Source organism: Neopelma chrysocephalum, unplaced genomic scaffold, assembly GCF_003984885.1.
Source record: "Neopelma chrysocephalum unplaced genomic scaffold, ASM398488v2 Primary Assembly neopelma1_63, whole genome shotgun sequence".
NCBI lineage: Eukaryota > Metazoa > Chordata > Aves > Passeriformes > Pipridae > Neopelma > Neopelma chrysocephalum.
Window position 1 is genome coordinate 1,817,038 of NW_020897720.1, and position 24,946 is coordinate 1,841,983.

The 24,946-nt window shown below is 44.0% G+C and overlaps 1 protein-coding gene across 2 annotated transcripts in view; it reads left to right on the forward strand.

Moving 5' to 3' along the window:
• The window catches only part of LOC113967189 (rho GTPase-activating protein 7-like), a 44,751-nt gene that overhangs the window by 17,931 nt on the left and 1,874 nt on the right, over positions 1-24,946 (forward strand). Inside the window, exons 1-9 of one of the 2 annotated variants that reach the window (XM_027682586.1) lie at positions 6,847-6,918; positions 14,225-14,296; positions 15,766-15,847; positions 17,204-17,267; positions 18,462-19,810; positions 20,235-20,405; positions 21,098-21,257; positions 22,629-22,827; positions 23,711-23,930. In XM_027682586.1, the coding sequence (XP_027538387.1) occupies positions 6,894-6,918; positions 14,225-14,296; positions 15,766-15,847; positions 17,204-17,267; positions 18,462-19,810; positions 20,235-20,405; positions 21,098-21,257; positions 22,629-22,827; positions 23,711-23,930 (2,342 nt within the window). In that variant the 5' untranslated portion in view covers positions 6,847-6,893. Of the gene's footprint in view, positions 1-6,846; positions 6,919-14,224; positions 14,297-15,765; positions 15,848-17,203; positions 17,268-18,461; positions 19,811-20,234; positions 20,406-21,097; positions 21,258-22,628; positions 22,828-23,710; positions 23,931-24,946 lie in introns of those variants that run through there. The other variant, XM_027682587.1, reaches the window with a different exon arrangement.

Consider the following 24,946-nt stretch of genomic DNA (forward strand, 5'->3'; position numbering starts at 1 on the left):
TCATGTCATCTGCTTAACCAGGAATGGTGGCACGCTGCAATTCCTTGAGGAATTTTCATCTGTGGCACTGTTTCCCTACATACCAAGCCCAAACCCCCAGTGCTGCCATCTGAAGGGTTCATGTCCTCACAGAATCTCTGCTGCCAGAGGCACCAGAGGGTTGAGCTGCACTGGCTGGGCAAAGGAAAAGCTCAGAGTGGGTTTGGAACAGCTTTACACCTGCAGGCCTGGTCTATGTGTCAGAGGGACACAGCAGCATGGAAGTGATTCTTCTTAGTTATTTTATAAAAAAAGTTTTATTTCCCAAGTGTCAAAGTGTAATTTCTAGAATAAATCATCCATCCATGCCTAAATCTCAGCCCTTTGGAGGCATATTGGTAAGACATAGAGTGGGCAGTCTGGATTCATTTATTTAAATAGCTGAAAATGTCTTCTGGTGAGTGTTTTCTCTTTATATCCTGTTGGACTGACAGTGATTCCGAGTTAGAGCAAAGTGCTCCTGACTGGATGTCCCTGGGAAGGGCCAGGGGTGAGTAGGTTGCAGAATCACTTCAGAAGACACAGGACATCACTGACTGTAGGCTGCATCTCAGCATTGAGACAAAGGTCTTCTCTCCCTAACTGCTCCCTCCATGTAAAATTTCAATGTTGAAGGTTGTGTGGAACTCCTACCTAGTTCACTGGGAGCTATGATTTTTTTTCATTATTCCCTCCTCAGTTAAGTACCTTTTATAACAGTGTGTGTTTATCAGATAATCAAAGCAAATTTGGTGGTCTGGACAGGAATGACCAATTACTTAGTTGCTGCTGTATTCCTTCCCCCTTTTTTTATTTAAACTTGTACCTGGTGGACTCAAATTCATAACCAGCATAATTTTCACAAGCAGTGGGGCTTTACATAGAAAACCTGAGCAGCTGTGCCAAGAAAACACAGCAGTGCCCACCTCTATTCACAGCCTGCAGGTCACTCATCACCACTCCCATGTCAGAGCCCCATGGGGCTCACCTGCCAGAAACAGATGCTGTGCCCAAGCAGGCAGAGGGCTGTGAAACCAGGCTTTATGAATCAGAGATGGTTAAAATCTGTGGCTTCTTATGTGGGAAGAGTTGAAAGAAGATAATTTTCTTTTCTGTACAATTCCACACATATTACGTAGAGGAGCTTCACATATTTCTTGATACTCTGTCTTCTCCCACATGATTGTCTTGCTCTCCCATTTCATGTGATGTCTTTGGCAAAGACCACTGCTGTCCAAGGCAGGACACTGTGTTCACTAGTGCCTGGACAGGACCTGGCACACATGCTGGCTATGCAGGGACTTGCTCTTTTGGATTTGTTTTTCACATGAAATCCCCCTAGGGAACATGTTAGTCTCAAAAATTTACTCTGGAGAGCAGCAGATCCCGGCCTGACTGCTTTGCTGGGAAAAGCACTTTGTTGTTTCTGAAATAATGTTGCTTTGAGTAAAAAAAAAACAAGTATCAATGACAGTGCCCATGTGTGGTGCATGTGAAAAGAGATGAGTCATCTGTTCCCAAATATCTCAGGTCCAAATATAAGCAGGTGCAACCCAAAAGCTTCCTCAGGACCATTTCAGCAGCTTATTTGTTCCACCATGCAGGGTCTGCTCTTGCTGGAGTTTAAATAAACCAAGCCCAAGTTCTCTTTCGATTCTAGAAATGCACTTTAATAACAAAGATGGCAAAACCTTTCAGAGATGATACTTTACTAGGACAAAAAGTAAGAAATTACAAGTAGCAACCATTTTTCTCTGCAACCTCTGCAGATCAGTTTTGTTAAGCTTCAACAGTTAGAAGTTGACATTAAGGTGAATTTTTTTGCAGTATGCTTTCAATCCAGTTATATTTATCCTAAACATTGACTACATTTTGGTAGGAAAAACTGAAATGAAGCCTTTGAGGTTACATTATTCATCAAGTGCTTTCCTTCCTCAGAAACACGTGTTTGTGAGGGCAGATTTTGCAGAGCTCTGCTCCTCAGGTGTCCTGGCCAATGCTCTGTGGGTTAATGCTTTCTTGTAGAGACTTCAGAATTGTCATTGGCTCTGCCTTTAATGTCACCTTTGCCTTTAAGTGGCTCTTGAGATAGGAGAAAAGTGATTGAGAAAATCAAAGTGCTTACTCTGCTGTTTCTCTCAGTTTGGCAGAGGGTCAGGGCTGTGATTTCACTCTGGGTACCCTGTTCCCTGTTAAACTCTTCCATGCTCTGTTCCCAGGAAGGGAGGTTTGACACAGATTTTCACCTCTGAAGGAGAAACTCCTCAGGGGACTCCACTCACCCACCACATTTCTCCTGAGCTTTTTCAAATTAAATATTCTTGGTGAATCTATGAAACACCCACATTTTAGGAACTTCACTAGTTCTGAAAGAATTCTTCTATTTGTTTAGTCTAATCATAAAAGTTCCCTGAGAAAATCCCTGGAATTCATTGTGATAGCGTAGTGTTTTCCTCTTTAAAAAATGCTTGGCTTTTTACAAGACAAGGCAAAAGCTAAATTCCAGCTTGAGATTTGACCTGCTCTGATGGGAAGCAGATTGCACAATTTGAGTGGAAATAGGAGCATCAGAATTTAAAGGAGGGAGGATCAAACCAAGCCATTGTCACCTGCTGGACAAGACAACACTACTGTTTTACAGGATCAGGAATTCCAGAGTATTTCCTTTCATAACAACATGGAGTAGTTGTGGTTATTGTAACAGCAAGTAAACAGCCATATAAAAGGACAAACTTCTTCTAAGGATACAGGAATAACAAGGGCACTTTACCTTTCCATTTAATAAGAGGGTTTGTATTTGATTCTTAGTTCTGGTATTACAAGGGGAATTATCCCTGGTTTTTTTATGTTGCAGGGATTTCTAGAAGAGGTATAAGAGGTACATTCCCTACATTTGGGGTTGTTGTGACCTGATTGTTGAAGGCTGAGTTTGGACAGGAAGACATAAAAATTACAATTAACGATCACCTGGCCCTGCCAGGGACCAAAATCCATAGCAGGAGTTTCTGGATTTCAGGTCTGTGAAGACAAGCTTGGAAATAGGATAATGCTTTATCTGCTACAGGTTTCACTGGAAGGTCCCAGTGAAAGCAGCCAAGCAAAGTTCATTGGGAGGTGGAGAAAACAGTGTGAAAACCACGTAGAAGATTTTCATCATGTGTTCAGATTTTGATGGTGAAGATTGTAAAAATCAGGTCTAGGTGGTTTTGAATGACTACAGCCAGACAAACCATGAGGATACGTTTGCTGCAATCCCCAGCCTTTTGAGTGACTTGGAGCCACACTATTTAATCATGTTTTTCAGGGGTAAAATCTGCTGTTATTTTGGGGGGGGCACTGAATGTGCTGATTTTCTCACATAGATGCTTTCTGACAAGAAGACCAGAGTGATAACCAGATGCAACTTTTAAAATATGATGGGTTAACATTTTGTCTTCCCCTCAATAGCACTTCAGAATATCCAAGAGTCTATATTTAACAATATTAATCAATTAACAATTAGTTAATAATTAATTAGTAATTCATTAATTAGTTATTAACACTATTATTTCCCTCTCTTTAAGCAAGGTTAAAGACTTTATTCATCTTACTCTTGTCACAAGAGAAGAAAAATAGTGACACAGATTCCTGCTCATGCATCTTTCTCCCTGCAATACATGTTTAAGCGGTTTTAACCTGCCTTGCATCACAGGCATAGGCAATGATAAAGTTTCAGTCTTTGTCCTCAGGAAAATACTTTTCAAATAATGGATTTCCTTTTCAGGAATTTTTGGTTTTGTTAACCTGTCTTCTTTTTTTCCTTTATATGATCTGATTATTTTCCATTTAAATCCTTTTCTAGTGAGCTTATTAATTTTCTCCTTTGTAACTGACAATTATTCCCCACTACCTTTAACATTCACATTTTTAACCATCTTAATGTACTGCCTGTGTTTTGTTCTGCATTTTTCCTCCCAATTGGTCTAACTCATTAATTAATCATGTAGCTTTCCTCTCAACAACTTGTTTCCATAGAAATATCTTCCTTGATGCCTACTAGTATAGTCACAGCTGAAGTTAGATTTCTTGATCTCCTGTGTTAACTCAAGATCATCAGCGAGGAAAACAGAGAACAATTAATTTGGGATCTTACCACGAGAAAGTCAGAAATGAAACTCCATTCAGTTTTGACTCCTGAAAAGTGTTTGGTGAGGGAGGTGGTAAAAGGGAGTGAGGGGGAGAAAGGAGTGAGGTGATCTCTTGTAAATGTATGGGAAATATGCCAGTGACATAGGAATTAAAATATGCAAGCAGCTTGGCTTTGGTGAGAAGTGACTCCACTGCTTGGCACAGAGCCTGCCTGAAACAACTTCAGTAACTTGGGGTTTTTGCAGAGTTTTGGTTAAGCATGAGTGATTTAGCAGTGGCAGGCTCGTTTATAAAAACAATTAATTTTGATCATGCGGTACTTCGTGAAGCTGTTTAAAATGACCCACTCTGGGGTTGTCTTTCACCATATCTGAGCAAGGTGGAATATGTCTGGTTTAGCTTGTGGGCACAGAATCCCTGCATGTGCTGACCTACAGTAGGCTGGTGGCTGGGGTTTTGGTCAAACCTTGTAGTGAAACCTGTCAGAAAGGTTCTGGAGAGCCTTCAACAAGGGCAAGTGCTTCCAGAGAAGAGGAAACCAACCAGCAATGACCATGTGGGGCCATTTTCCAGGCTTCAGTCCCAAACAGTGACATAAGGTTTGAGGCTTTAGTGATGGTTTTGGGCAGTCCTTGGTGAGCTGCAGAGCTGGGAACTGAAAAGCCCAGGTGAGCAAGAAACATGTTTTCTTGTCGTCTTTCCCTCTGGCTTGGGAACTTCCATTAGCAGCCCCACAAGTCCCTGGCAAGGCAGCTGGGTGTGGAGGGCTTGACATGCTGTGAAAATACCCCAATGCCTCTTCAGAACCTGGGACATCCTTATTCCAGGCATCCCTGTGACAGCAGTAATTCCTGCTGCAGATAGAGGTGCTAAGGACCAGCTTCTGTAGAGTGTAAACTTACTGTGTGGGGGCTGAACCTTCTCTAGTCAAGGAGATGCAAGGATTCTGTAAGTTTGTGGTACTATAGGATAGATAAAATGATCAAAATAGAGGAATGTGATTCCTTCCTGAAAAGCCTTTGGGAATCCTTCACTGAGTGCTGTGTCCTGCTGAAGTTGTTCACCTCTGAGATTCCTGTGGGCCTGTTCTTGATCCCATGCAACACTGGGAACTTTGATGGCAGTTTAGTGTTAAAGAGAGAGAAAATGAGCATTTTAGGGTTATGTACTGTCATTTCATTGGAAATGCCCAAAGGAAAATGGGTGGGAAACAGAACCTGCAGGCTCCAGTTGGAGCATTTCTATCGTATGGGAGCAGTCTACTGATGTTATCCTCAGATTTAAATTATACATTCTGCCTCTCTAACCCAAGCACATAGCTGAGAATTTAATCAGAGGAGGGTGTGTACTTTATATATGGCTTTGGGTGGGTCTGGCAAAAAGCATTTTCTTGGCTAATCATAGTTAACACTGTATATCACACTACCTTCATTTCCTTTGTGTTGTGTCATTCAGTGCCAATATCAAACATCTTTTTTTATTGTGCCATACAAATTGTCCATTTAGGAACCAATTGCACAAAAATAAATAATAATCTGTGCAAATTTTGCATTTGTTTGTTATACGGAAAACTAATGATAATGAAACACACCCATAAATTTTAACTTCATTAGGGTATAATATTCCTAAATGAGATTGGGTAAAAGAGAAAAAAAGCATTATTTCACTTCTTAAGTCATCATTTGGGGAAGAAAAAAACCCCAAAAAACAAAACCAATCCCATTCAGAAGAATTCTTATTTTAAATAGAAAATTTTTGATATGCCACTTCATTCAATTTCTTGGTTTTCCATCTGTGTTTTAAGGTTCAAACTGTAAGAGCCTAAACATTACAAGAAGTTGTCCTACAGAAATTTGGAAACTGGTTTCCTGGAGCAGTTCATTGAGTTTTAATTATCTGTCAACCCCTGTAAATGAACACAGCATCCCACCCTTCTGTCTGCCCTATAGAACTGTAATGCCTGACAGTCCAACAGACATGAAATTATCAGAGATTTAAAGTTGACTTCTGGGAAAATAATTTTAAATGTATTAATAATAATTTAAAATATATTAATACCTTAGATATGTTCTTCTGAGACCAGCCTACATGACACTCTGTACCTGTTGACTATACCTGCACAATGACTGTTCAGGCTGCAAAGGCTGATCATGGTTTTTTATTAGATTTTGTATTGCATCATGGGATGCAGTGTTTCCCGATTTTTTGTGTGCAGGGTAGAGGCAGCACTGCTCGAGGTATTTGTTAGGAAGGAAAAAAGTGGAAAAGTAGCTAATTTTGTAAAGCTTTGAGGAATGACGTTGGCAAAACTTTAAAACGTCGAGGTGAGCCAGGAGGTGTTGATTTGCCTTCGGGTTCTCCTTCGCTCTGAACGGGAGGCACCGGGGATGGGGTGGCGGCTCCGTACAGCGGGTACAGGCAGGGACCTCTGCCGGGTACAGGCAGGGAGCTGCGGGACACCCCTCCTGCGGCTTCGGACCGAGCGGGGACACGGAGCGGGGACACGGAGCGGGGACACGGAGCGGGGACACGGAGCGGGGACATGGAGCGGGGACACGGAGCGGGGACACGGAGCGGGGACAGGGAGCGCTCCGCGGGCGCGGAGCCGGGGCGGGCGGGGCTGTCCCGGGCGGGGCGGGCTCGGACCGGGGCTGCGGCACAGGGGGATGTTCCTTGCCCGGAGCAGGGCGGTCCCGCACCGGAGCGGAGCGGCGGCAGCGGCAGGAGCGGCCGCGGGGCTGCGGCAGATGACATCCCCCGGAGAGGATCCAGGTGGGTTCTATGGCCACTGATCCCTGGGTGAGGATCCAGGTGGGTTCTATGGCCACTGACATCCCCCGGAGAGGATCCAGGTGGGTTCTATGGCAGATGACATCCCCCGGAGAGGGTCCAGGTGGGTTCTGTGGCCACTGACATCCCCAGGTGAGGGTCTAGGTGGGTGCTGTGGCAGATGACGTTCCCAAGTGAGGATCCAGGTGAGTTCTGTGGCAGTGATGTCCCCAGGTGAGGATCCAGGTGGGTGCTGCTGTTTCCCACCGCTGCTTTGTTAGTGTGACAGCAGCTCCCAGGCTGTCCACACTTTGGATCATGCTCTTCCAGTAGCTGCTGGTTTTACTTCCAAGCTGCATGCACTTGGAAAGTGCTGAGTAGATTTCCTGACTTTGCTGTCTATCTCTGAATATCAATGAGCTCCACCAGGGTACAGTGACCCAGTAAAAGTTTGTCCATTGCCCTGGGCTCAGCAGCTGTCAGCAGGCTCAGCACAGCACAGCCTTAGCAGGACCAGTAAACCAGCTCGCTTTTAGATGTAACAACTTACTGGGTAGCCTCTGTTGGGTTAAATAGTTCTTTATGCATTGGTTGAACCTGTATCACACAGTGGTGTTCTTAGCGTTTTGTATAATTAAGGAAAACTTATTGCTACACGATGAAAGAGCACAGACAATTAGGTTGTGTTGGGTTTTGTTACTTCTGTGCTAGAGGTTTATTGATGTTGGCTCTAGTGGAAGTGAGCTGTTACCCTCCCTGCTACGGTTCCTCCTAGGAATCTTGCATCAAGTGTTTCTCAATCATGTACAAGGGTCCCGTGGAAAAACATCCATAAGGAGCTTCTGCGTCAGAGAAATGTGGGATCGGTTCCTGCTTTACCCAGCAGGGCCAAGTCATGGAGAATCAACATATCTGGGATTAGATTGCAGGGAGATAAATCCCCTCTCTTGCCCCACTTACTTGGATAAGGATTTTCCAGTGTAGATTGGAAATTAGAGAGTTATACTCTCCTAAAGTTGATGTGAGTTAGACACCTAACTCCCTTGAGCCCTCTGAAATTCCTGTGGAGCAAACATTACCTTCTCTAACTTACATAGAAGCAATTAAAGATCAGCCAGCACTGACAAGCTACTTAATGTGGTCTGCAAAGAAAAAGCCTTTAAACTTCTCTGGGTCCTAGAAACCAAAACAAGAGGCAAATGACAAGGACCTGAGTAAGACCCTTAATATCAGCTTGGGAGTCCTGGTAATCAGCTTGGGGAGCTGAAGCCAAGGAGCTGGATAAAGATGCAATTAAGGTTGCCACAAAGTTCTGAGATACATTGCAGTTCCCAGCTGTGATAACTGAAGAGTTGGCTGCAGTTCCAAAACACCAGCATGATAGTAAAGTAGGAATGAAAGGACAAATATCTTGGCCTTTTCATTTTCCAGACATTTATGTTCACTATCTGCATGGAGCCTAAATTATCCTGGCTGAATTCCAAGCTATAATCTTTTTTTTTCTCTTCCTTGAGTGGGCTAGCTAAGTACTATTAGGCTTTGATATTTTGCATTGCACAAGGGAAAGTAGAATAAACATTTCCATTTATTTATGATCCATCTTAGCTTTTTGAGAGTTTGACAGTTTTACAAGTCTCTGACTGCTTATCCTGGTCAGTGCAAACACCCTGCTTTGAAAGCATCGTGTTTGAGCGTTCAGGATGGAGACAACATGTTCTGACTCTTTTTAAGCGAGAGGAGATACCATAAATAAAAGCAGTTCTTGAAAATCCAGCCTCAGGTATAATGCAGCTCTGAACATCCTCTGGAAATCAGAGTTCTAGCACTGCAAATGCATTTTTCACAGCACATGTATAAAATGAAATAGCTCATTAGCAGCTGTAGGGAAGATACACCAATTTTTATAGCCCTGGGAAGATGCACAAACCAGAAAGATGTAATGGGAAAATCACAATTTTATCTTCAAATGGAACCCGAAAAACCCTTGTTGCTTCCACCACTGGCAGCACAAGCAGCAATGACAGGATCTAAGGCAGTGTGTGAGGGACCTGCCAGCTCACAGCTGGTGGCTCGTGAGCTGAAAGAAAAATGCGATGCAGAGTTTGACGTGGCTGCCAAGCATTCACGGGGCTTGTTGACTCCAGGACTGGAGAGGCTGAGAGGGATAACTTGGGATTGTTGGTGATGAGAGGAGGCAGCAGCACCTCCCCAGGCTGTGGCACATCAAGCAGTTTTTGAGGCATCTGCTTGTCTGTGGCTGTTGAGGAGGATTCCTGCCACGTGGAGAAAAAAAAATGTTCTTCCTATATAATGACAGAAATTGAGAAAGAGCAACATTCTTTGGATTTTTGCCTGTTTCATTCCAGAGTGGTGTAAAATGTAGTTGAAGTGAGGAGTCAGTCCTACCCTCTGTTCTGTTCTCTTGTCTGCACATGGCTCTGTGCTGGGCATGTTGAGAAATCAGCTCCTTTCCACAAGCACCACAACTTGTGTCCCCCAGAAAAGGGCATAAATAGGATCCTGCAGTAACTAGTGCTGCAAACAGCAAGAAAACCTCTCAAGCTGTTCTGCTTCCTGGCATGGTTTTGGAAGGTGTAGAGATTGAAATCTAAATCCCCTTAACTAATGAGGTTCTGATCAGCATTTGATTCCTACCTGTCAAAACAAGAAAACTATTTTGGAGGAGGATAGAAGTAAAAGTTTTAAAAACCTGATAAAAAATTGCTTTGAAAGAGACCTACAGTTAGACACTTCTGTGAAAAAGGATACATTTAGGTGAAGGTTTCACACCAGACTGAGCTCCCTGATTGCTGCCAGCTGGGGTGGGCAGGGCGTGTTCCCAAATTTCTCCCTGCACATACCCACCACTGGCCTTGTCCTGCCACTGGAGCTCATCAGAACATGTGATAGCAGATTCAGAAAGATAAAACATCGCAGATTTGACCTTACCAAAAAAAAAAAGTGACTAATTTCCTTCTGTTTTGGCTGATGGAACCTCCTGGCATAGGCTTAGGGTGATGGTGAGGAGCAGTAGGAAGTTGGGGAAAGGAAAGGAAGAGGTCTCCTGCTTTGGCAGGAGGTCTGTGCAGCTGGAAGTCACACTGCATCCTGACAGTAAGGTTTGCTGTACTTATGCTTTCAAATAGAAATTTGTATCCTCCCATTTTATTTAGGGAGAGTATTTTTAAGAATCTGAAGTACAGTTTGACACTCTTTAGCTGAAGTTTGTGATCATCTCATAGTAAGGCTGAGTGGCCTGTTTGATATACAGCTGTCACTGATTTCAGTAGTTGCCTCTCCCTTGTTGTAAGGAAAGTGCTACTTCTTGTGAGGAAAACATGTCAGAGAGAATGCCCAAATTTCAGCACAGGTGTCTTTTCTTTATTGCAAACAGTCCTGTTAACACTGATGTTGGTTACGATAGGGATTAATACACTTTGTAGCACCTGGTTTCTGAGTACCTGAGGAGTCTGGGTGCTCCAGTCTGCAAACAGGACAGTGCTCAGAACACAGTTTTTTTCAGGGGGAACACAGTTTTTCAGCCCAAGTGGATGAAGGAGAGGTGTCACAGCCAAGCTGATGGAGACTGGGGCTCTGGGGAGGAGGGTGCAGGGGAGCACAGGCAGCATCCCAGTGGGGAACAAGGGGCAGCAGCTGTGAAGAGCTGGTGTGCTGGGGTTGCTGGGACAGGCAGGCTGGGGCACAGCCAGCAGTTTGAGTGCTGTTTGCAGTGGGACTGGGCTGCACCTTCAGCACAGAACGTACCTGTGTAACACAGGACAGCCAAAGGGTGGCACAGGCCCTGTGCTGTGCCTTGTTTCTCATAAACATCTGGTAGTAACCTACCACCCATAGCCCATGGGGAAATAGCTGGCTTGGCATGGAAATGTTGCTGGCAGCCTCTAATCTAAGGATATTAAGCTTTGCAGGCATTTTTTCACCTGCTTAATTATGAAATCAGTTCAGGAGAGGGAGATGACACATTTAGGTTGCTCTGCTATTTCAGTTGTACAGATAGCACCCAAAAGATGTTAAAAAAATGTCATGCTCTTGTAGGACATCCAGTTCACAGGCAGATGTGCTGTGATATTGGGAGTGCTGCTCCAAATTGCTTTCTGAAGGCTCCCTCATTTCTTATCTTTATTCAGGAAGAGTCAACTCCTCACCAACAAGGATCTGATCTAACATCAGGAAGGACTACACAATTGCTATCAGCTTAGGTTTATTAGCACACTGATTTTAGAAATTAGTTTGTAAACCTGGAAGATTCTTTTGCAGTGACAGTGTGACTCCAGAAGTGGGAAATCAAACTCTAACCAGGCAGAGAGGCTGGTTGGGAAGGGACATTCTTCATGTGAGGCAGAGCAGACAGACTGTGAAGTCAAGCTTGGAATGGGTCTTCACAAATGGCTCATCTGTACTATTTGTCTTGCCAAAAATATAGTGTGAGTAGTAGTGTAGTCCTTTCAATAGCCCCAAAGACTCTTCAAGAAGATCATCTCTGCTTTTCATGAGGAATGTTATGCAGCAAACTGAGCTTTGGCTGTTTTTCAGGGCATGCCTTAAAGCATCATGCAAGTTGCCAGGGCTGTGGTTGCCACTTCAGCCCCTCCCTGTTATAAGCAGGGCTTTAAGTGTCTGTGGCACGTTTGTAGCAGCTGCTGCCCAGGGTGGGTATGTTGGTGTCACCCACCAACGCTATTCATGATTATTGCTCTTCTTTTACATCTCTGTGACTTTTATTTGTAGAACTCTCCATCAAGGGGAGCACTGCTGGGGAGCTTCATCTGCATTTTGCCATTGCTGTCTAATGAGCTTTCACTTGTCCTTCACACTGCACGTGCCATAAAAGCAAAGCAGTCCTGCATGTCAGTGCTGAGTGTGGCCCTATGGAGAGCAGCTACTTTCCTTTGAGCAATTATTTCTTATTTCCTTTTTTATTTTCTCCTCTCGTATTCATTATCATAGTAATACAGGCTGGTCTGGGAATTTCCTTTCACCATAGTAAAATTCCTAGCCATCCATTATCCCTTTGTGATTTCGATTTCCAGTAGGAAGAGGCAGCATAGAAGCCACTGAAATGTGGAGGTATCAGGAGGATGGTTTTGGTAGTTATTTTAGCAATGAATAATCACATAAAATCTAATGGCAGATAATTTATAGAATCATGTAATGTTATGGATTGGAAAGGATCTGAAAGATTATCCAATTCCAACCCCCTGCCATGGGCAGGGACACCTTTCACTAGCCCAGGTTGCTCCATGACCCATCCAACCTGGCCTTGGACACTTCCAGGGATGGGGCAGCCACAGCTTCTCTGGGCAACCTGTGCCAGGGCCTCACCTCCCTCACAGCCAAGAATTTCTTCCTAACATCTAATCTAAACCTCCCCTGTGACTGTGAAAAGATGCCTTAAAAGGCCTGAAGATTTATGTTAGCACAGAAAATTCCCCCAGCTCCTGTGTCCTTGTCCTATGGAAAAGGCCACCTCTAGGTGTGACAATTCCATTGTATTTTCAGTCATATTCATTGAAAATGTCACCACCAGGTGCAAAATATTTTTCTGCCTGTTCTTATTTGCATCACAGTTCAGGGCTTGGTTTGCTCTATAAATGGAGTTGTCCTTTTAACGTGCTGGGAACTGGAGAATCTTCAACCCCTGCACAGTCACAGCTCAGGGGAGCTGAGCACGGGCCAAGGTCTGGAATTAGGACAGGTGTAGTTTCTCCACACTGAGATGATTGAGTGAGTTCACTGGGCTTTTCTAAGTGAAAATCACTTTGTGAAGACCTTTGCTGTTAGAGTGGTCACCCTCCTGGTTCTTTTCTAAAGATTGTTTTCTTTTTTTCTTTTTTCTCTGCTGGTCTTTTTCAGCCCCCTCTCTTGGTATTCTGTAAATGCTGTGTTGTGGTGAAGATTATGATAAATTACAGCACTAAGTATAGTAATAAATGTTGGCATAATGTATATAGGCTGTTGTGGAAGAAATTAGTTTCTATTCTGCAGTTTGAAAAAAAAAGGAGTCATGCATCTGTTTAGTGTGAAAACATCCTTGTCTTCCTGTGGTTTAACTTTATTCTCAGATGAAAAAGCCACAGAGTTCTGCACAGGTAAGCCTGTTTTATGGATGGCATTGTCCAAAATAACCAAGTGATAATGGAAACAATTTAAAGTTTAGAAGTAGAACACTAAAACCATAGAAGTTGTGCAATTTCTTTGGTGAGATTCTTCGGTCTGTTGCACTGGTGACATACAACTGAGAAGTTTGAGCAAAGCAAGCAGGGAATTTGAACAGGTATGTATGTCAAGTGCTCTGGAATCCTAATCTGTGAGTGTATGTGTAAAGAAAATAGTTTTAAGGAACAAGTCTAGCCTATCATGCTACCACTTTAAGGTGCTTTAAAAACATTTCTCTCTAATGAGCATGCTTGATTTTAAGGTAGTTTAAAAATGTTTTTTTTCAAAGGAGTCTTTGCCTTTAGGTTGGTGTCTGTTGTGGCATGATCTGGAGTGCACACAGGCTTACAGAAAGTGTGTATGGGAATCCTCTCCTCTTCCACAGAGCCAGTAATTTCTAGTATTGGCAGAGCCCGATGGCATGCACTCATGCTGACCTGTTTGTGTTTTTGAGGAATCTGGTGAGTGCTCTGTGAGTTTCTGAAGTTATATTCTGCTCTGCTCTTGTGGGAATATTACAGAACTGGCCATAGGGCTCTAGGAATTGTCACAAAATGAGCAGTTAATTCTTGACATCTGCAGTGCTGCAGGGACTGCCAAGTTGCGTAGGTAGTTGGCAAGGAAATAAATATTGATAGACCCTAGCAACAGGTACTCCTGAGAACTCTTGTTCTGGGAATGCTTAGGCCTTGTCCAGTGTTATTAACGTTGTGATATCATTTTAAGTTTATTTATAGGGTCTGTTTGTGTCTTATCACCATCTCTCCGAGCTGGAATGCACAAAGGGGCTTTGCTGTGCCAGGGCAGAGTTGTGTGTTCTGCACCTTCCCTGGTGACTCATTCCAACATGTAACAGATGCTCCACTGCCCACACCTCAGGGGGAGCTCATGTGCACCCCTGTGTGACATCTCAAGTATGTGCTCATATCTAGACTCTCATATGTTTGCTTACCCATCCTTTGGTGGGATTACTGCTCTGGAGCCATGTAAGTGAGTTGGATATGAGGATTTATTCCTTTTTAGTGACATCCTAACAAAACACTAATATACAAGATCCTCGGAGAATCCACCAGGTAAAATGAGCTCACACTGTGAAAGCACTGACATGAACCACTGTGTGTTCTCCTTGCAGAAATTGAAGCCAGAGAAGCCTGTGACTGGCTGAGGGCTGCCGGGTTTCCCCAGTATGCTCAGCTGTTTGAAGGTATGATCACAGAGACTTGGCAAGCAGCTGACACTGAACTCGAGTGGAATTGTTCACATAAATAATATATTTCAGAACCTGACAGTTTTGATGGAAGCACTTCCAAATTCTGTCATATATTCATGCAAATCTTCAGAAAAATAGTAAAGCTCTTGCAGAAGGGACATCTCAGCAGGGACTCAGTAGAATTCTGTAAAGGAGCAAATCTTTCCTGGTTTCCTTTTCTTGTAACTCAGACAAATCTCTGCTTTTGTGATTTTTAGTTGCTTATAATTTTCTCAGGCTCTTTTACTTGTAATGCTGGAGTATTTTTATGACCACTGATTGCAACCAAAACTCCTCCAAGGCTCTCCAGCCTGAGCCAGATTGCTTTATTGGTGTATCGAAAAAGAATGATGGGAAAATCATCTTGCAATCATAAGTGTTTAAAACTGATACTCAGCAGCAGCCAGCCAGTCAAAAAAAAAAAAGGCAATTTCAGCATGTTTTTCATGTCATTAAATCTACAAAGAATGCTCATTTCTTGTGGGGGAGGCATGGATTTATTAAGAACTTGTATAACTTTCAGGCCACACTTATACCTTAAAACAGTTCTTCTTTAAAATATGTTTATTGTTACAAACACTGAATGTAACAAAAGGTAATTTATGTTTAAGAGGGATTTTATCAAAGAACTACAGTTAAAAGAACCAACAGTGACTTCTGCCTGCTGTCATTCCCACCTCCCCCTGATCACTGCAAAATTAAAAATTCGAAGCCAAGCCACAGAGCTGGGTCTGAAAGCTGTATGCTGTGAAACATGCTGCCTCATGGCAGTGCTTCCTGTCTGACTACAGCAGATTTTATTCTACAAGATGTGTGTTGGAAATGTACACTGCCATGCTTCTGGAAAACGAATCCCCTGCGTCACCTCGCTGCTTATGCAGCGTAATTTACAGACTAGGAAAATTAAGCTTAAAAAATAAGCCAAGAAAATGCTTAATGCATCTTACTGGTTCCCTCATCTGCAAGGTTAGAGCTCAGAAGCTGAAACTCTGAACTCCTCTGTTCAGCTGGTGGATCCATCAGCTTCTAGCCCAGCTTGATTTGTCAGACTCATTACAGCTCATGAGTGTGTGTCATGTGCTGCACTGAACATCACCAGCACAGAGCTCGTGTGAAATACTCCCTGTTCTGCACCTGAAGGTGCAGAGAACCAAACCAAAGCTAAACTTTGTTTTGTATTTCCTGTCTATGGCACTACAAGCTCCTGGAAAAGCAGGAGTGTTTGTCTACCTGTAACTAACAGCAGATCCCTGCATTTATTCTGCTTGCTCTAAGGAACTAACCCTCACTTACTTGAAGGACCTTTGCATGAATATATAGCTATAAAAATAGGTTTAGATTCCTTTCCCGTGATGAATAATGTTGCAAAATTGAAAGTCTTTGCAATTAAAACTCAGATTTCAGATTCAACTTCTTTGTTACAGATATGCAGTTTCCCATTGATGTAAAAACTGTAAGGAAAGATCATGAATTTTTAGATGGAGATGCGATTGAATCACTCTTCAGGTAAACATGAATTATGAGTCATCTTTAACACCTCCAGGCCCCACAGTTATTTGTCAGTCCTTTTTCATGCCTTTGTTTTTGTCAGAGACTAACAAAGTCACCAGTTCTGTGAGTGAAGGAAATCACTCAAGCGCGTGGTTTAGTACCAGTGAAGTTGGTTGTTTTAAGAATTTAAAAGTGAAGTAACCATGTGTCTGCACATCTCCAGCCAAGATCTTGGGGATGTTATGCTGAGCATCAAATCTGTCTTTTTTGTAATGTGAGATGTCTGCAGGCTGAGAAAGAAATAATCAGTTCCCTGCAAGCATGGCAGGCTGCTCTCCAGGATCACGTATAACAGAGTGAAGGAATTTCCTCTGACTGGCCAAGTTCTGTTCCAGCAGATAAACAGAAAAAAAGTTATATGCACAAGATTCCTTCTCTTTTCTGAATATTTTTTGAGTGAGAAGCAAAGGTATTGATTTGGAACTGTTGTTTTGCCACAGCTGTTCAGAGCACACAAGTGAAATTGCACTGTCAGGGCAAAGTCAAACCCTCAGCCCTTTGGCCTTTCCCCATGGAAGGGTGCCAGGGTAGTGTGAGACATTCTGCTTCCCTTCACACCACAGTTACTGAAGCCTTCTCATGGTGGGATTGTTCAGCAGAGTTCCTGTAGCAGAAATTAGAATTTCTACCTCTTAAGGGGACTAGAAAGTTCCTCTCCTGGCAAAGTGTTTTGGTCCTTTTCTGTCCTGTCTGGTCACCTGAACTCAAATTCTGTACCAAGAGGAGTTGTTCACATTTACATCTCTAAAGCACAGCAGATACTTGAGAAATTTAAGTATATTTTCTTTCTTGTTATGACTTTTGTCCTGAGTGCTCCTCAGAGGCTCTGTGTGTGCCTCCTGTTGAGGCTGCCTGTTGTTTGGCTTTTAAGTGATTCACTAGCTTGGGGCCTTTTTGATTCCACAAGCTTTAATTAAAATTATAGATAATGAAGTCCTTCCAAGGAATTAGTGCCTTCATTTATTTAAAAAATTATTTTTTAAGAATCCCACTCAGAGTTTCAAAATCTTAAATCACTTGACAGTTTTTCACAATCATTAAAGCTAATAATATGATTTTTAAAAATTAAATTATTAATTATGGTTGTCTTCTCTAGTTTTATCATGGCAAAACTGGAAGTGTGAACATCATGGGGTTGTTTCTGTTGCTGTTTTTGGCAAAATGTTTGAGGAACCTCTAAAAGAATGTCAGTCTTGTACCCCAATAATGAAGACTCTGTGGTAGAAGATCAAAAGTGTATTGGCAAGTGTTTGTTTTCAAGAAATAAAAGAGTTTAAATTTAAAACTTCTGTGTTTTCTCTCCTGCCCCAGACGGCTGAACACGTTGAACAAGTGTGCGTCGATGAAAGTGGAAATCGGCCGTCAGAGGAAACGGGTATGTTTGTAAAGCACAATCACTGTTCTCATTAAAAGTGTGTTCAGCTGTTGCATCAAAAACCTGGTTTTGAAAAGTGCATGAAGGATCAGCAATTTCTAAACTTTCCTTTTTATTCTCTTCCGTCCTGCAAAGCTCTTCCACTTGCATTTTCTGCTGAAAAATACAAGGATGGAGGTTGAAATTGCGCATTTTTCAATTTGTAACTTTGTAAGGCAGGTTAGGAGTGGGCTTTGAAACAGTTTTAAAGATTGGTTTGGCACATGTTACTGTCCAATAGTTGCACCACGGTCCCACTTCAACATGTCTATCATTGCTTTCCTAAGTAGTTTCACACCTTATTTAAGCCCTGAAAGTGAAATTTCACTCCTACTCAGTAAGCAAAGAAATTAAATAGACATCTCAATGTTCAGCCAATAGAAGATGGGTGGGTTTTAGCTGTGCTGGTTTTGGCCTCTCCCACAGAAAGTTCTGCAACTAAAACAAAGTGATGGTCACAGCTTGGCTGGGCAACACCAGGGCTGCAAAACCTCTGAGGTACCGTGGATTAAGTGCAGGATTAGCAAGAAAATAATGCCATCTTCTGGAAAAATGTCTAGTTTTTTGGAAAGTTCCACTCTGTCATTAGGAACGAATGGGGCAAGAGAGAGCCCACAGAGAAGGGACATTTTGTTATCCCAGTGTTCCCTTGGAATTGGGACAACAGAGCAACTGGGGCAGGTGTCAGGGGAGGCTGAGGAGTCCAAGAGGGTGCCACAGATATTGATGCTGCCACAGTCCCACAGCCAAACACTTCTTTACTTGAAAATTAATGAATTTTCAGGCCATCAGAGTGTTTGATTTGTTTGGCTCTAGGAAAGGCCATGTAAATTCAACAAAATTATCTTTCAAATGCTTTAGGTTTGCCAAACACTAGGATTTTTCACCCTTAGAGCAAATCTGTCACCTTTTCCTGTGGTAAACTTCCCAGATCTGTCAGCGTGCTTGGGAGTCATTTGTCAGCATGTTTTTCAACCAACTCAGGGCAGCCCTTCAGTGAATGAATGGTCACATTTCCATGTGTTGGTCGTGTGGATTTTGGAGGCAGGCAGAAAATTTGAGTGTCCTGTTTTGGTTAATTTTTTTTTTTTTTTGGTAATTTAAAATTTGCCAAACATTGACCTTGAACTGTATTTTTTTTTTCCCCCTTCTAAGAGTGATGATTCTGAAGATGATGAACCCTGTGCAATAAGCAGTAGGTGGGCTTATGAGAGGTGCAGTCAGAGGTGGTCTCGAATCGAGAGCCTGGAGGGTTTCCCAGCAGAGGGAGGTGCCAGTGCCTCGGTCCCAGGCAGTCCAATACTGAAGATCATCAGCAAGGAGGACAGTGTCTTCCTGGACCACGGAGAGAAGCACGATGTGTCCTCAGTTCACAGCACCAGCAGTGCTGACAGTGACACTGTGAGCTCCCCAAAACCTTTTGAAGATGTGGAAACCAGCACGAGTTCCTCGAGATGTTCCTCAATTAAGGTACCTGCACTGGACTCTACTTTCAGTTGTTCTCCTCCCCCCAGTGAATTTTTAAATAACACCAGTGAGCAAAAGCTTTTGGATAAGTCGCCATCTAAAAAGAGGAAGAGCCTTCTAAAGAAAATGGAGAAGCTGCACTTAAGGAGCAACTTAAGGAGTGGTCAGTCAAAGGCCAAACCCACAATAAGTGAACCTGTTCTTCTGGAAGGGCTTAGTGAAGAAAAGATGAAGATGCTGAACTGTGTAAATATTTCTGACCTCTCTGGCATCCAAACAAAGGACAATTCCTCCTTTTCTCCCTGGAGTCACAGCAGCAGCAGTCAGTCTGGAAAGAGCAGCACAGTGAGCACTCCAAGTCCTGGTATAAAACCAGGCAGCCCCTGTGAGGGAAGGGGGATGTGTGCAGAGCACACAGACTCCAGCAAGCTCTTGCTGTGGAATGACCTGTCTCAGCAAAACCTGAAAAATGACATGACATTACAAAAACCTCAGATGTTTCAAATACCACAAGGCCATAAACCTGGCACCTTCCCCACAGCACTTACAGACAGCTCCCTCTCTCCAGCAGACAACTCTTCTGTCAACTGGAGAACTGGGAGTTTTCACGGGTGCAGGAGAAGCCGGAGCAGAAGCGGTTCCAAGGAGCCCAAAGCCCCCAGGAGTCCCCTTTCAGGCTCCTGTAACAGGCTGAGTGTGTATGACAACATGCCCAATATCGACCTTGACAATCTGGAGGCGGCACAAGTCGGTGATGATGATGTTTTTTCAGAACTGAACAATGTTATAGCAGATGTCAACGGCCTCAAAAAGTTGGTTGATCAGTGGACAGAGAAGTTCTCAGATGATGGGGATTCTGACTTTGCCAGTGACTTGACCTCTTTGTGCCCATCCTCCCCTAAAGAAAGCTCTCTTGAAACGGAGGGCTCAGAAGACAAGAGAGCAGGGGACACTGAGGGAGAGAGCAGCTGTGGCCTGGGCAAGGAGATTGGCTCTGCAGATCTGACATACATCACAGACTCTAAAAAGGCCAACAGGTCAGCCATCCTTGGGTTTCCCCTTGATTCTGACCACTCAAAATGTAACTGCTTTGCCAGAACAAAGTATTCTCCAGTCTGTTCTAGGCAGCAGGGTCTGCACTGCTGGTGCCAGGTGCCACCAGTCCATAGGTTACTCTGGTGACAGCATCTGTCCTCTACTGAAAGCAGGACACTCATGATCTGCATGAGCACTCACACATTTGGAATCAGGCCTTAGTGCCAGCTTGCTGTATTTCTTAGGGAAAGAGCTGGTATTACCAGAGGACCTCCTGGATGGGAAGTACCTTGTTTGAGTGCAGCTAAACATGTGGTGTTTGGCAGCTGCAGGTCATTTAGAGCCTTAGGTGCCTCACAGCTGCAGACAGAAGACTAATGGGGATGATGGGGATGATCCTAAGCTTGAACAATATTTATCCCACAGGCACAGGAAGCAACACTGGTCTGTGGAAGAGAGTGTGAACTTGGAAAGCCTTTCCATGCAGAGTGATGGCCAGTCTGCTGCCCAGCTGGCCCGGACACAAAAGCTGGCACTGTTGAAGCTCACTGCTTTAATGGACAGATATTCCCCTTCCAGCAGGCAGGGCTGGAACTGGTAAGTTGTCTAATATTAAAGCAACCTGTGCTGGAAAGAGAGGATTTGCTGTAAGCAGGTGAATTCCCTTGTCTGTCTAAATTACAGGTGAGGAATTTCATCCCATTGAATCTCCAGCAGCCTCATGGTTGTTTCCGTGGCTCCAGGGTTTCCTCTGCTGTGGGGCTGCACTTGGGCTCCTCGCTGGTGGTCGTGCTGTTACTGATTTTAAAGCACGTTGTAGTTTCTCTTTAAATTTGCCTGTTTTCAGGGCTTTGTCAGAGGTGCTTCACAGGGATTGCAGGACCTGAGTTGAGAGCTGGCTGGGCTGAGAATACAGCTCTTCAGTCTCTGATCTAGAACAGTGACAAAGTCACACACCTAAATGACTTAGAAACATCAGTCAGCATCTCGTGATAGGGAGCTGGTGCTTGAACATAGAAAGAAGTGAAAAAAGCCTGCAGTGCCCTAAAGGGATGGAATTTATTTCCCATGAGGATGCTTTTTAAAGCTAATTTCTGCAAGGAAATGAGGAAGTCATTCCTGTAATCGCCTTGACTGTTTTTCTCTCTCTGATGGTGCTGTGTGTACAGGTCTGTGGCAGAATTTGGGTTGTGACAAGGTACAACTAAATGCTTTCCCGTGCACATAAAGCAGCAGGCGGAGTGTGCTGGGGACCTAATAATTTGCATGTACTGTTTTTTTCTTTCCAGGACCATACCAAAGTTCATTAAAAAACCAAAAGCCTCTGACTACAAGGACAAAAACGTGTTTGGGGTTCCTTTACTCCTGAACGTGCAGCGAACAAGCCACCCACTGCCCAACGGGATCCTGCAAGCCCTGGACTACCTGAGAAGCCACTTTCTTGACCAGGTATGAACTTGAGGCAGCCCAGAGAAGCTCTAGGCCATGAATGGATCTGCTCCAGGGAACCAGACTCTGCTTCCCTCTTTTCTGAAGGACTTTCTTGCCCCCTGAGGCTCTGAACAGGCAGAAAGGTGGAGGTGTGAGCCTGAGAGGAAACAGCAGTGCTGATTCCTGCTGGGAATACCTTTAGTCCTGTACTGTGTTTTTGTGCCTTGCCTCACTGGAACCCTCTGCAGCTGGTGCAGGCAGCCAGGCTGCCTTTGCCTGGGGAGGTGTCATGTCTCTGCTCCCTAAGGAGGTAAATCTGCCAGACAATGTCATTGTTCCCTCTGCTCTGTGGTTGCTGGTAGTGCCAGAGCTAATGTGAAAATTAACCTTGTTTCAGCTGAAATGTACCACTAAGCAGAGAGAAAACGTATTACAGCAGTGCCTGTAACATCTTTTTCTGCATCTCAGCTCCATATTTATCCCCTAAGTGGAGGTGGCAGTGGGAGTGTGTGCTGAATGTGGTATTTCCACAGGATAGCTGCAGAAATGGGAGACCCTGGGACATGAGACACACCAGTTAAAGAAAGGACTTTTTTCTTTTCCTGTGCTTTGTCATTGTCTAGGTGTGTAATATCATGCCAAAGTACAAAAGTGTGTGTGTTCTGTGAGGTGACAGTTTCAAGTGTGTTTCGTTTTGAGGTCGTGGTACCCATTTGGTTAACATAAATAAACCAAATAATGTAAATACTGTCTCAGTGGCACAAAGCAAAACTGTCAGCAGAAGCTGTGTTGGGATCGAGTCCATGGGAAACCTCTAAATCTTGGTTTTGCCTGAAACTTGATTGACAATTACATTAAAATAAATTATATTAAATTATAATAAAAATAAAATCATAATTTCCCTCAGGATGGCAACTGCCCTTTGCCAGCCTGTGGATGGATTAGATGTATCAGGTGTGTTAAACCTGAGCCTTGTGGATCTCAGAGTCTGTTTGTTTGTTCCAGCACAGGCATGGATGTGTGTTTGTGTTTGGATGGACACACATTGGTGCATATGAAGCTTGCAGTTGACGTGTGTGAACACAGCCTGCCCAAGCAAATGGACAGATGTCAATAGCAGTGATTGTAAAAGTCAAAAAGAGTAATTTTGCATTAAATAAAAAGAAAATAAACATGACAATTGGCATGTTCTGGTTCTGTGGGCATCAGGTATAGTTTGCCCTGGGAGGAATGTCTATGCTGCTTCTGATTATACAAAAGTATTTTGGTGTTAGATCCCACTGTCAGAAGGTCTTTGTTATCAAAGGAATGTGAAGCATCAACTTTTTATCAGAATTTAGATTCCTGAGGAGTCCTCTCTTTGTCTCTAATATTTTCTTTTACCCACAGGTTGGCCTGTTCCGAAAATCTGGTGTTAAATCCAGGATCCTGTCTTTAAGAGAAATGAATGAAACCAACCCAAACAACGTCTGTTACGAAGGGCAGTCAGCATTTGATGTGGCAGACATGGTGAAGCAGTATTTCCGAGACCTTCCTGAGCCCATATTTACCAGCAGGCTCTGTGAATCCTTCCTCCACATCTACCAATGTAGGTAACAAAAGATACAGTTTTCCAATCCCTTGGATATCTTAATATTCAGCTGTTCAAGGCAGTGGCCAGACTCGGACTAGGGCCAGGTCCCCTTGTAGTCAGAGGAGACAAGTCAGGCAGGACATTTCTGAAAAGATGAGTTAATTGTGGCTCTGGACTTCAAAGTTTCCCATCTGCATCCTATGGGCCAGCTGTTTCTGTTCCTTGAAGGATGAGTGTAATAACACCCTGCAGCAGCCCCCTTCAACTGCATTTTTAAACAGTCATTTCTTTATGTGAAAGGAAGAACTAATCTGTTCCCCTTGTTCAAGGTATGACAGAGCCCCTTGTGCAAGAAGTCCTGTTATATTGATGACATCTCTTTATTAGGGTGCCCAAGCACAGCTGCTGTGAAACAGCCTCTTTGCCAGGAAATGCTTGCAGCTTTCTGCCTGTGCTCTCACTGTTACTGTCCTTGAGACTCAACCCAAAAAGGGAGGAAACATGAAGCTGAAAGCTCACATTTGATACAGTTTAAACAGGTTCTATTTCCAGTACTTTGCCCTCAAGGAATTCACTTTCAAATGCAGCTGTGTTGGGGAAGGAACTTGCTGAAGGGACTAATGATGGTCTTGTTTTTGAGAAAAGGTTTAGGAAGGCAAAGTGTGAGATTTCTGAGGGGTTTTGCAGCCTAAATAATGTGACCTCTTTTGACATAAGTTAACAGGCTGCTGCTATCCTGTTCATCCAGGGTTCCAGGCAGGGCACTGAGCTTGTAGGTTCATCCATTTCCCTGTCCCTAACTCACAGGAGACAACGAAAGGCCGTCACATCAAATGTACCATTTCTCTTACTGCCTCTGCAAGCCACATGTGACTTTCATCATTTTTTCTATTTCCAGATGTGCCAAAGGAGCAGCAGCTCCAGGCTGTCCAGGCTGCCATTCTCCTTCTCCCAGAGGAAAACCGAGAAGCTCTGAAAATCCTCCTGTTCTTCCTGCGAGACGTGGTCGCTTTTGTCGAGGAAAACCAGATGACCCCAACCAACATTGCTGTCTGTCTTGCACCTTCTTTGTTTCACCTCAACACCCTGAGGCGGGACAGTTCCTCCTCCTCCACTAGGTATTGACACCTTGATGCTGGAACTGCTGATGTCCACAGTTTCCTTTGCTGGAGCAATGCTTTCTTTAGCTGGCCTGGGGTCAGTGTCTGCTTTTGAGGGGGAAATAGTGTGTGTGTGTCTTGGGGTTTGCCTTAAATCTGGTTGCTCAGGTGCAGCAGGAGCAGCGCATGGAGCAATCCAACCACTCACTGCCCAGGGCAGTGGTGAGACACCTCTGCTGTTCTCCTGACCAGTCTGTGTGTGTCCCTCACCAATGCTGTATTCCCTGTGCTTGTCCACGGGTCCAGCTGCCCAGGAACCAGCTTGTGGCTTTAAAGTGGTGCTGGCCTTTGGAAATGTGCTCCTGCACTGGCAACCTGAGCCCAGGTGCAGCTTCAAGGCCCTGCAGGTACCTGGCAGATTGCAGCAGCTACTGGCGCTGGTTCTGCTGGGCGATAAGGGGATCATTCCTGCCAAATCGAGCCACAGGGATTCTGTAAATTTATCTTAATAAGTAAAAGTATCTGGGTTGCATAACATCCTCTGTTTGTACGTGCAGGGAGGAAGGTGCCCTTGGGCCAAAGTAGACAAATAATCTCTGAGAGCATTCATGCCTTATCTGGCCTCCTGAGGCAGGGCTGTTCGCTTTGCTCTGTGCTCCTGAGTTATGGACAGGCACGTGCAAGGGCAGGGATGCACAGCTGACTGGGATGGAAGCGTTGTGCACCCATCACTTGGAGATCTATAGGTGAGGACTAGTCCCAGAGCAGAAGCTGCCAGATGTGCTGTTGGCATCTTACAGGCTCTGGACAGCAGAGGGGAGGGGAAACAAAACACTGAGGGTTTTCTCCTGAATGGCACAAAACATCTGAAAATGCCTGGGGCATCCCTGTGCTGAGCCAGCACCCGGCAAGGGAGCTGTGGGGACACTGAGAGGGCAGCTGGGGATGCGATGGAGCGGCAGCGGCAGCAGGTCCTGCTGGATTGCTCTGGTGTTGGAGCTCCTGGGAATCTCACTCTGAGAGTTGTACCTCTT